General features: G+C 41.5%; 1 protein-coding gene across 8 annotated transcripts in view; it reads left to right on the top strand.

Moving 5' to 3' along the window:
• Positions 1 to 11015, top strand: part of LOC142340085 (short transient receptor potential channel 4-like) — a 63848-nt gene extending 52833 nt beyond the window's left edge. For all 8 annotated transcript variants that reach the window (XM_075390554.1, XM_075390510.1, XM_075390544.1 and 5 more), the window contains 2 exons: positions 6756 to 7193; positions 8026 to 11015. In XM_075390554.1, the coding sequence (XP_075246669.1) occupies positions 6756 to 7193; positions 8026 to 10844 (3257 nt within the window). In that variant the 3' untranslated portion in view covers positions 10845 to 11015. The remainder of the gene's footprint in view (positions 1 to 6755; positions 7194 to 8025) is intronic.
• Positions 11016 to 13108: the final 2093 nt, after the last annotated feature.

Below are 13108 nucleotides of genomic sequence, written 5' to 3'. Positions count from 1 at the left end.
GCGCCAAATAACTTTATAGTGCCACATTTGCGGCAAAGTTAGGTGCTAACTAGAATGCTCAGTCTGCATAAATGAGTTAAGTATTGATAATCTCGTAAGCCAGATTATACCTATAGATGAATATTTATTAAAAAAGAGCAGAATTTGTTTTTGCATATAACATCAAAATCATGCTCTTGATGGGTACGCAAACCACAGTAATTGTTTCGGCGCACCTAAAGGGTCAAACAGTAGACCACAGGTGTGATATATTTAATTCAAATGTCCTATATCTACATTATATTACATTGTGATATATAATGCCTGATAATTTGTGGTTATGTACGACCTTGCATAAAATACGAGAATAATTATATACAATTTTTTGGCTATCAAAATTTTATATCATATAGACCTGTTGTATGAACTTTGTTAGACAACCAGGAAATCATACAAATGATTACCAAGAATTATATATGACCTTGTATAAAATCAAGGAAATCTGAAATGGATAACCCGGGCATGAGTTTGAAATAAACCATTTTTATTTTAGTTCTATACTTTAGCAAAATTTTCGCAGAAATTTTAATCAATTTATGTCGAATAAGTTTTATAAATGCCAACATAGGATTATTGTTTAACAGTTTAAATTACACAATTAAAAGTGAAGTATGTCCGCTGCCATTTTGTCTGTAGGGACGTAATGAATTGAAATATTCCCATCCTCCGTCTTGTCCCGGATGAAGTGAAACTTTGTTTCGATGTGCTTGCTCCTTTTGTGCATGACTGGGTTTTGGCAAAGGCTGATACAACTTTGGTTGTCTTCTCCAATTGCTATTGGACGTTTCTGTTGGATGCCAAAATCCTCTAGAAGTTGTTTCAGGTAGAGTGCTTCCTGAAATGCTGCTGCCATGCCCTGATATTCTGCTTCTGATGAAGAAAGAGCAATTGTGGCCTGCTTCTTGACACCCCAGCTGAGTGCTGCGCCACGTCCGTTGAGCTTGAAGTAATAGTCCGTTGTTGATTTTCTGTCGTTCACGTCTCCAGACCAGTCTGCATCACTTTCCCCAACTAAATCATAACTAACCTTATTTGTGTAAGTAAGTTTTAAAACTTTTGAACCTTGAAGATGTCGCAGAAGTCATTTTCCGCACATCCAGTGTTGATTGGTAGGTGCATTCATGTGTCTGGACAGAATGTTGACTGTGAACATGATGTCTGGCCTCGTCTGTTTGGCCAGATACAGAAGTGATCCAACCAAGCTTCTGTAGATCCTCTGGTCCACTTTTTTGTCTCCGTTCTGTGCTGTCTGAAGTTTCAAATTCAAATCAGCTGGAGTTCTTGAGGGTTTGCATTGATCCACTTGAAACCGCTCAAGCATTGTTTCTATGTAGCGTTCTGGGTCGACTGTGACTTTGCCCTCATCTCGTCTGATTCTTAGACCCAGAAACCAGTGTAGTCTCCCTCTGTCTTCCATGTGAAAGGTTGCTTCTAGTGCCTTCTTGACATCAGAGACCACTGTCATACTTCTTGATGCTACTATGATGTCGTCAACCCAGACCAAGATGAAGGTGTAATCCTCTGCCTCTGATCTTGCGAACAAGCAGTGATCGTTCCTGCTTCTGGTGAACCCCTGTCTCACTAGGAAGTTTGCCAGCTCTTTGTACCAGTTGTTAGCAGCCTGTTTCAAACCATAAATTGATTTATTTAGTCGACATACTAACTTCTCCCCATCTGATCTGCGTTTTACAAACTCCTGTGGCTGTTCCAGATACACTTCTTCCTCGATTGGTGAGTGCAGGAAAGCAGTCTTGACATCAAATTGGTGCATCACATGGTCCTGCTTCGCTGATAGCTGAAGTAGAATCCTGAATGTCTCTGGTATACAGGTAGGCGCAAAAGTCTCAAAGTAGTCCAGTCCTTCCACATGTTTGAAGCCTTTCGCCACACAGCGCGCTTTGTATTTGTCCACTTGACCACTGGGTCCCAATTTCACTTTGTAGACCCATTTGCCCGGTATGACGTCCCTGTCTGTGGGTGGTCTCACTAGGTTCCAAGTCTCGTTGTCTTGGAGTGCCTTGACCTCGTCCTTCATTGCCCGGTGCCACTGGTCCCAATAGTCACCTTGCTTGGATTCGTAGACTGTTTTGGGTTCCACATAGTCGCCCTCAGTCACAGCAAGATGGGTCCTGACTTCGCCAAAAACATTGCGCAACATTCCTTGCTCGTGTCCCTCGTTTGGGCTCTGCTCTGTCCGCGTGCTCCAGTGCATCTTCATTGAAGCCAACTGTCTCTAACTGTGAGAAGTCTTCTGTGTCACTGTCTTCCAGTGACTCTGAGTCTCTGTAACTCCCTCTTGTTGCAGTAGATCTTTAATCTAGTGCTGTTTCTCCAACATCTGAGGCCTCTGGTCTCAGTGTTGTTTCTTGAGTATTCACGCTCCCTGCGTCATGCCACTCCTCCTTTATTGCAGTAGATGTGTCCTGTCGTTCTCTGTTGTCATCATCTTGATGACCATCATCTGGGTGCCAGATTCCCAGTTCCGACCCATCATCTAGTAGGTCAGCCGTTTCTTTGTTGTCAGGGATTGAGCCCACTTCAGGCTCCTTGATGATCACATCTCGAACTGCCATCACCTTGCGTGTCTTGGGTATGTACACCAGGTATCCGTTTTCTCCTTCAGTGTAACCCACAAACTTTCCTTCCAGTGCCTTGGGTTCAAGTTTGCTGACTTCTCTGTCCCTCTTCCTCATGAAGACTGTGCAACCAACAATAGATAATTTTATACTTGGAAGCTTAGGTTTTATACCTCTCATCAGCTCTGCTGGGCATTTTTCTTCTCCTCGTCTCACAACCAAGTTTCTGATCCTTGCTGCGTGAAGAATTGCTGCTCCCCACATCATCTTGGGAAGTCCTGAGTCAATGAGCAAACATCTTGCCATCTCCAGCAGTGTCCTGTTGCACCTCTCAGCTAACCCATTCTGTTGTTGTGGCGTCTCTGGTATGGTCTTTTCCTGTAGAATGCCTGCATCTAAGCAGTACGTCTTGAACTGCTCTGAGAGAAACTCCTTCGCATTGTCTTGCCTCAGCTTCTTGGGCGTCCCCACACTGAGAACAAATTTCTTCAGGCTGGCCAGTGCTTCACTCTTTGCCTTAAGCAAGTCCACAAACACAAACTTCGTGTACTGGTCTGCAAACACTATGCAGAGCCGGAACCCTGACAGTGACTCTACTCTGAAAAATCCTATCACGTCTGTGAACACCCTCTCCAGCTTCTCTTCTGCTTGGGTCTCTGCCACTCTTGGTACTGGAGTCTTTGTGATCTTGGCCAATGCACACACATTGCATATATCATCGAGTTCCCCCACTGTCTCTGGTGCATTCCTAACTACATCCGTTTGATTCAAATGACCCAATCGTCTTTGCCATTTCCTTGCACTGTCAAGTTTCACGCTGTTGGAACTCATCTTGAATTCTGGAACGCTGCAGGGTAAGTAAAACAAATTATTTTCTTATGTTAGTTTTACCCGAGTTCCCTTCTGGAGTTTCATGCAGCTGTTTCCTCTCTCGAAAGTGAAGCTATGTCCCCACTCCGTGCATCTTGAGACTGATAGGAGGTTTGAAGAATAGTCCGGCACACAGAGAACATTTTTGAGTTCGCATTGGAATTCCCCTTTGTTTGAGGGTATGCTGATCCTCACACAGCCTCTGCCCACCACTCTGGAAGCCTCTCCGTTGGGATTTCTGACCACTGATTGTATGGGCACAAAGTCCAGGAACGCATCGATGTTCGTCACTATGTGATCTGTACAACCACTGTCCACTAGCATGCCTGCTGTCTTCCACTGGGTAAGAGCTGCCCAGCATTCCTCGTCTGGTGTAGCCAATGTTGGACCCATTGCCACTGACTCATGTTTGCCTCCATCTCTTTGTCTTTTGCATGCTGTCTAGGTGACCCTTCTCACCACACTTGCTGATGAGAAGAAGAACCCACACACAAAGCAGGGATCCCACACACAAAGCAGTTTCCTTTCTTGGGTCCCTTCTTGAAGTCACGCTTCACTGCCAGTGCCACTGAACCACTTTGTCCCTTGTGTCTCTGCACCGTGCTCTCATGAAAGTTCTGCAGCCTTTTCCTCAACTCTGTGAAGTTCGTTGCCGGGTTGAAGCTTACCTGTATAACAAAACTTTCATACCTCATTGGCAGACCATTGAGGACCAAGGCGTTGAAGAGGGTCTCGGAGACTGCTTCCCCTGCTTCTTGTAGCCTTGTGAGCAACTCCTGTCCTCTGATGAAGAAGCTGTCCAAATCCTCAGAATCCTTGAGCTCTAGTCGAGCAAGCTTTGCCACTAAAGTTACAACTGTCGGCGTCTCCACACTCTGAAATCTCTCTTGCAAAAGCTTCCAAGCCTTCGCTCCATCTCCAATGCCGTCATCTCCCACACAGTCATGTCTCATCAGCATGAGGGTTGTTGCATCTAGAGTCAGTGCCAAATGGCACCACACATTGTTCCGTTTCTCCTTGATGTCTGCAACTTACTTCTCATATGCATCCTTCAGCACCTTGTGGTTCTTCTTCTCATCATTGGTTGCCCCATTGGCCAGTGGCGCAGGCTCATTGGGTTGCTCCTCTGTCCCCAGTAGTGATTTGTAGAGTCCCTTCGTCTGCATCATCGCCACAAATCTTGTGCTCCAGATTGGAAAGTCCTGTGCCTTTCCTGTGTAGGTCAACAGCTTCACTGTCTGTTGATCCATTGAAGTTTGAGCAGGCAAAACAGTTGTGAAAAGAAAAGGTACTAAGCAGAAGAGGATTATGACTGTCAACAACAAATTGGTTTTGTTTTGGAAATCAATTTTATGACTTAGAAAATTGCTGGGCCCATAACCTGTTGGGTTAGTGACTTTCGCAAGCGGAATAAAAAGCGTTTTTAACTAAGTAAAAGAATTAATTTCTCAAAAATGAGAGAATAACAAATTGATATTTTACAGTAGAATTTAGAGATTTACAGGAGAGATCTGATTATTAGATCAAGATGGTGATTTGAATTTGGGGATGAAAAAAGACTCAAAAATCAGCTGTATATATACCCATTATCAGTGTGAAAAAGTCAAGATACAAAACTAATCTTAGCACCGTGATTTATAGTGGGGGTCGCAATGGTTACCCAATATGGTTTGCTTCTGCAAATCAGTCGCAAAGGGAACCATAAATGGAATGCATTTACCCTTTTCTAAGAATTCATTCACACTTCCGGAGATATCATCATCATTTAATACATGCTGGGAAGATTTTACATCACTTATTCTAACTCTAATAAAAGTTATCTAGATTCACCAATTTGAACCGAATATTGATTCTCAGCACCATTTCTTGACGATTCATTTATATAATTTCTTTGATCAAAATCATATTGCTTGTCTTTCTAATCTGGTAAGTCAAACTTTCTTTCTAATTCTCACTAAGTTTAAGACTATAGTGTGATCGATATTCTAACATTTTGGATAACAGAAAACTTCTCCTTTAATTTGTTGATATTTTTAAAGGACTTATTCTTTATTGAGGTTGCGTGGTCTAACTTTTGCTACTTTCATTTTCAATTTAAGTTATTTTTTTTAAGTGATGGCGTTATTTCAACTTGCTATATTATATAAAAGAGAGACTTGTATGTCGGAGATCTCATCAGCAATTTGAATTTCTGTTTGATTTATCTTCCGGATTGAAGTTTATTTAGTTCCGTACAAGGATCATATATGAGTTCATGCTCTCGGTATCTGATTTCTTAGTAAGATCCGTCTATGAAACCACAAATATCATTTGCGATCCTTGTATGACTACAAAGAACCATAATAGATCCAAATATGATCATCAGGAGCCACAAAACTATATTTTCCTTCTTACTTCCTTTTTACTTTATCGATAAGTTATTACTGATATCATCCCGGCAATACTTTGTGATGCGCCAAAAGACTTTATAGTGCCACATTTGCGGCAAAGTTAGGTGCTAACTAGAAGGCTCAGTCTGCATAAATGAGTTAAGTATTGATAATCTCGTAAGCCAGATTATACCTATAGATGCATATTTACTAAAAAAGAGCAGAATTTGTTTTTGCATATAACATCAAAATCATGCTCTTGATGGGTACGCAAACCACAGTAATTGTTTCGGCGCACCTAAAGGGTCAAACAGTAGACCACAGGTGTGATATATTTAATTCAAATGTCCTATATCTACATTATATTACATTGTGATATATAATGCCTGATAATTTGTGGTTATGTACGACCTTGCATAAAATACGAGAATGATTATATACAATTTTTTGGCTATCAAAATTTTATATCATATGGACCTGTTGTATGAACTTTGTAAGACAACCAGGAAATCATACAAATGATTACCAAGAATTATATATGACCTTGTATAAAATCAAGGAAATCTGAAATGGATAACCCGGGCATGAGTTTGAAATAAACCATTTTTATATTAGTTCTATACTTTAGCAAAATTTTTGCAGAAATTTAAATCAATTTATGTCGAATAAGTTTTATAAATGCCAATATAGGATTAATGTTTAACAGTTTAAATTACACAATTAAAAGTGAAGTGCGATTACAAAGACAACTGATAATATGATAACTCATATTTTGCAGAGAAGCCACCGATGTAATTTGTTACTGTTTTATCCCATTTTGTAACTAATGGTTGAGCTAAAATAAATTTCCTCAAAATTCATTATTCGGAAGAAAACATTAAAAGTGATGTTCACTATTTAGAGTATGGTGCGAAGCCTCTTGAAATTCCTCAACATGTGGAGGGTGCCAGTTTGCAAGACTGCAGGGCCAGAATCGACCTGATGAAGGCATTGGCCAGCCCCACCTACATCGCTTTGACATCACCTGACCCCATCGACTCATGCTTTAAACTCTCTCAAAAGGTGCGATGGCTGAGCCAGGCGGAACTGGAATTGGCGGACGAGTACATCAAGATTGAAGATCACTGCGAGTCACTGTCGGCTGAATTTGTGAATGCTGTGGAAGCTAGTGACGATATTATGGTTCTGCTTAGCATGACTGAGGGACCAGACGGCAATCCGACAGTGGGCCAACCGCTCTGTCGGCTAGAGAGGGCGTTAAATGAGAACCACAAGCTGTTCGTAGCTCACTCGCATTGTCAGCTTGCCTTGGCTGATCAATTCATTCAGGGAATCACAGGTACAATTATCACAATTATCTCCTCTTAGCATAATGCTCAAATGTGCTCAACCTCATAGAATGAGGTTACTATGATCCTAGTTTTTAACCGCACCCTAGTAGCATACTGAAACCAGTACTGCTGATGCAACATATTTGAATAGTATATCGTTAAACAGTACTGGCTGAGCATAAAATTAGACCGCATCTCTATCGATGTCCCAACCGCAGTCGCAATTTAATCACATGGCATAAAAGTTAAATGTGATAATAATGTGCAAAAATGGAGCAAAAATAAAATTTTGAAATCTAGGCACTGAATGGTTTTTGAGTTCGTATTATCAAATTACCAATTATCAATTATAACAGAAACAAAACTATATTATAAAGTATAACAGACCACTGCAGACTCTGGGCTACCCAAGTCTGCTGTAGTTTCTGATCACAATTTTTCGATTTTGGAACTTTTCGTCATTTTGTAGAAAACAAAGTAGAAAAGCCCACTTCGTTTTTTATAGAGATCACTGTTTTACACGTTATTTCGCAACAAAACTTTGGTATTGGCACTATTTGAAAAAGCGAGCATATTGATAAATTTTTACGTTGGAATCTGCCAATCTTGTAACTTTTTATGCCATTTTTGGTGTTATTATCAATAGTTTTCCATAAGTGTCTCTTAACAATGTGTGATTACAATTACCATTCAATAAGCAATGGCTGAGCTAGAAAAAATGTAAAAATCAGAATTCTTAAACTTAGTTCAGTTGCCAATAGAAGTGTCCTTTACGTCATTATAACTCGATGCTAACATACGTGCAATTTATGTTATTAAATCTGTATACGCTTTGCGTAGGCTGGCGACACAAGTCTTCAAAAGAGAAGCTGCAGATCACAATCCTAATGGTACTGGGAACCCCATTCTGGCTGATGGCCTTGTTAATCTTGCCTCCTGTCAACTCAATTGACCGCTACCTGAAAATTCCACTGCTCAAATTCGTTGCCAACCTTGTCATGTATCTCTCCTTTATCTTCATTGCCACCTGGAACCAAATCAAACTACTCCCTCCCGCCCCCGAAGATTTGGACACGGATTCCTTCAGACACGGATCCCACATCAAGTGGTACGAGTACTACATATTCCTGTGGATGTTGGGAAGTATGTTCCAGGAGATCCGCGAGATGTCGACTCAAGGTGTGAAAGCGTACCTGAACGATGTGTGGAACTTCCTGGATTTCATGATTGCTGTCATGTTCCTCATAGCCACAACTGCCCGCATGAATGATGCTTTAGAAGTGTTCGAGTACAAGTCAATAGAGCGAACCAAATGGGAGTTTTACGACAATTTACTCATATACGAGGCGTCCCTTTGTATGGGCACTTTGGTGGCTGTCAACCGGATTCTACATTTCTTTCGAGCCAGTAGACTTTTGGGCAAATTGCAGATGAGTTTGGGCTCGTCATTTGGTGAAATTGCGAAATTCATGGCCCTCTTTTTAATTATGTACATATCATTTGCGTCCGCAATAAACGCCCTCTACTGGAAAGATCAGTATACAGTCATAAACGCTTGTGATACTCGGGACGCGCTCAACACCACCACCCCCTACACAAAATGTCCAGACCTGATTTGGAATCGGGTGAAAAAAGGCGAGTTTCAGTTCACCACTTTGGGTGGATGTCTGTACCAATTATACTGGACATTATTTGGGTACTCAGACATTGTGTTTGCGTCTAAGGTCTACGCAAACTGGACTCTTCATACTTTTGTTGGCTCAATTTTGTTCATTTTGTTCAATTTCGTGGCTGTAGTTGTCCTTTTGAACGTATTAATCGGTATGATCACTAAAACTTTGGACAACATTGAAGAAAATATTGACACTGAGTGGAAGTTTGCGAGGTCTAACATTTACGCGGAATACATTAGCGATTCGGATTGCTTGCCGGCTCCTTTCAATATCTTCCCATCATTACGCAAAATCTTGCTTGGGCTAGCCAAGCTGTGGCACGCTTGCTATAAAAGCGAGAAATTGTTGTTCTATGCCAAGCCCGGTCTGAAAGATGTGAAACGCAGACGCCAAGAGAGCGAGGACCGGCTGCCCGACATCATTCGAGCTATGAAGGACCAATACATGCGAAACCAAATGAAGGAAGCGGAGGCTGGCGAAGTGACCTTGGATGACCTGGACTCACTGAAAAACGACGTTTCAGGCCTCAAATTTGAAGTTTTGAGCTATGTTAGATGTGTTCCGACAACCCTTGACGCAATGTGTAAGCGTCAATTTCAGCAACTGCACGAAATTGATTTCCTGCAGCGAAAACAGAAAGAGCAATGGGACGAAATGCTGGCACATGAATTTCGAATGCAGGAAATGCGGAAAGAACACAATGAAGAATTAGTCGAGCTGAGACGTCGGCAAGACGAAGCATTTGCCGAAACACGACTGCACACCTCAACTAAAATGGAGGAAGCTACTAAGTTTCAGACTCGGCAAGCCCACGAGAATCAAGTTGAAGCTAAAGAAAAAATTAGCCAGGCTAAAACTGAACAAATAAATAGAGTTAATGACATTTATTGCAGACAAGACGAACACTTTAGATCTCTACGCGAGGAACAGGACTCTATCAAATCAGTTCAAAAAGAAAATGCCGCCGCAGCTTTAACCAATACTTTAATGTTAAAAGACTTAATAGACCAACAGGACAAAAAGACCACACAGTTTAAGTTAGAGCAAGATTCCAAAATGAAACAAATGGAACAAAAACAAGTAGAGATGGTTGAAAAACTGCGGAGTGAGAGCGACGCAAAACACAACTTCCAACTTGAAAACATGCGCGAATTACACAATTTGCAACAAGAAAGTCTGAAAAGTTTGCACACCGAGCAGATTTCAACAATGAAAAGCATCGAAACAGAATACAGGAATCGATTGAACACTGAAATGTTCTCACTGAAGCAGTTTTACGAGTCCAAGATGGGTGAGTACTTACTCACACAGCAGTCAATAATTTCGGACCAGAGCAAACTAATACGAGAACTGTTATCTGGCATAGAAGAGCATTTTACTATGGTTTCCCATTCGAACTCGCAGAAGATTCTAGAATCTCAGAAAATGATTCCGACTTTGTTCAGAAATGAGACAAAAATTGTGTGCCAAAGCATGCAGGATCTGTACCATAGCAAGCCAATGTCTCTACCCGCGACTCCGATGCTTCCACGTGAACGAACCCTGCCCAGCAGGTTGCCCAAACCCTCATTCAGAACCCCGGTACCCATTAACCAGGTACGCGCCACGTCATCACAATTCGAGGCCCGCTCAATCACCGGGTTGTCCAACTACAGTTCTACCAGTTCTCTTAACAGTATTGGGGAAACGTCAGTAGATACCGGGGTCTCTTCAAGCATGGGGAACTTCAATCACGTACCGCCCACGTTGCCAAACTCAAACGCAAACCCAGCAAACACCTCCTACTCGTCTGTCGTCAATTCCACGCCCAAACCGACAACTACTTCGCTTCCAAATTCAGCTCCACCCGCGGCTAATGTGATGAAGTCTTCAAGTCACAGTTTTGGAGCGACCTCGTGGCTTCCGAGGTTCAACAAAGTGAAAAGCAACAGTGACAAGCCAAACTCTAAAAAGAACTCAGCTCCAACTCAGCAAAATGGTCTTTAGAGGATTTACTTATTCAGTGAAACAATCCCCCCCCGCTCCCTTCCAAACCCCTCATTGCCGCCTCATGTTAGGCAGATCAAGCATACAGGGTTGGCACATTTCTATCACCAAGTATTGAAAACTGGCCATATTTTTTGCATTCCGCAACTTTTTAAAACAATAGCAAAAGTTTGCTCTATATTAGGTACTGCTGGTTGAAACATTGATTGAATGTTGACAAAATGTTTGCAGATAAAGCTAATGTGTGGCAGGTCAACTATAGGTTAGCGAAGAAAACCAAATGACGACAGTTGTCACTTAATTTGCAATCTATGGGGCTGTGTATACTTATTTTGTCCTAACTTTTTACCTAAGGGATGTATTACTTCTGAATAGGTATAATTTCTTGGTAATACTACTGATTTATTCATCTTCATTAGTAGTGAGTAACCGCCATTTCTATTATAAATCATCAATTTTATTCAAAATTTGCCATAAACCTATCATATTTCTCTATTTCGAATTTAAAGTTAATTTCATATGACCTTTACACGGTAACCTCACCTGAACAATTATATTCTTCGGTCACTAAAGTCCGGCGAAAAAAAACTATTTTCAAGCTTCGCCCACACATGTTGAAATAATTGGTCACGTTGGCGAATTTCAGCTTTATTCACTTTATAGTAGAGCTAAATAAATTCCCTTTATTGTCATTTCAAAGGTAGGAAAGCATGGAGCGTGCAGAATATTCAGACAAGTTTAGAAGGTTCTTTCTAAAACGAGCCATTTTCAAACAAAAGGGCAACTTTTACGACTTGATTGGGAAAGGATGCAATAAAAGAGAGCTTTCCAGGGAAAATGTATACTACCATACCTACTGTCGTTTTAACTTCATTTCTGCTGCTGTTCTGTCTTTGCATCGGCAACCATTATTGCGTGTGTGTCTTTTATGACCTGAGAGTTGAAACAAGTTAATATAAAGGCATTAAAACTTTTTTATCCCCCGCCGAAGCTGCTTTTTGGCATTGTGATTTGGACAAAGGAAAGTTTCCCTGAAATGTTGTTTTATAGCAAATGATCCCCCGATTAGCAATTCGCAATCGCATAAACCACCGATCGATGCCCTTCTGATGTGTGTAATAAAAGCACACGAGCCAAGTAGTCTCCTTTCTAAACAAAACAACACATCTTGTCAACTTACGAAGAAAGTGATGTTTACTGGCCACAGAATACATGCAGTGAAATATATGGGTTGACTAAAATTGTACCCAGTGCACTTTTCTCTTGATGGTACTGAGTGATACTGTTAGAGACAGACATAGCGTCTGATGTTACAGACTGGAGCTGTACAAAGTTTCCACATATAAATTGGGTAATGGGCGATAAAAAGATGTCCCAACGCCTAAATCGCCAAACAATGTTGTAGTTCAACGTAGTCATAGATGTGTAGCTTCCCAGGTTGAGGTGCCATCTGGAAGTGACCTCTGATCAGACCGTGCCAGACGAAAGTAACCTCTGATCAGACCATCCCAGACCAAAGTATCATCTGATCAGACTAAAGTGCGCTCGAAACACCGTGTGCGCTCTAAGTGCACCCGAAACTGTCTCTGATCAGACCTTTCCAGACGGAAAACACCTCTGATCAGACCAAAATCAGACCATTGTCCAGACGATTGGGCGACCATGGCCCAGACGAAATCCAGACCATCGTCCAGACGATTGTGCGCTCAAAATCACTTCTGATCAGACTAATGTGCGCTCAAAAGTCACACCTGATCAGACTAATGTGCGCTCGAAATCACTCCACCGCACGAATTTTGTTATAATACATTCATTTCATTAAAATTGACGTTTGCATTATTAAATTTATCTAAAGAAAAGACCATTCTAAAATTATTATTGCTAAAGAAAAGAAAACCTAACTGCTGAGAAAAAGTTTATTTATTATACACTATTGGTAAAATAAATCGAAAAATCAAAAAAATTCCGCTCGAAAGGGTCTCTGATCAGACTAATGTGCGCTTGAATCCGCCTCTGATCAGACTATTCCCATCCTGCAGTGACCTCTGATCATACCATCCCCAGACCGAAGTGACCTCTGATCATACCATCCCCAGACCGAAGTGACCTCTGATCATACCATCCCCAGACCGAAGTGACCTCTGATCATACTGTTGTGCGCTCGAACGAAATCCCAGACCCTGTAATTTTGGTCTGGGAACACACCGTGTGCGTTGGATTTGATCTGATCAGAGGTCACTTCCGGATGGCACCTCAACCTGGGT

The sequence above is a fragment of the Convolutriloba macropyga genome, chromosome 1 (genome assembly GCF_964194025.1).
Source record: "Convolutriloba macropyga chromosome 1, txConMacr16.3, whole genome shotgun sequence".
Taxonomy (NCBI): Eukaryota; Metazoa; Xenacoelomorpha; order Acoela; family Convolutidae; genus Convolutriloba; species Convolutriloba macropyga.
Note: the sequence above shows the minus strand (reverse complement) of the source record. Positions and strands in the feature narration are given on the sequence as shown.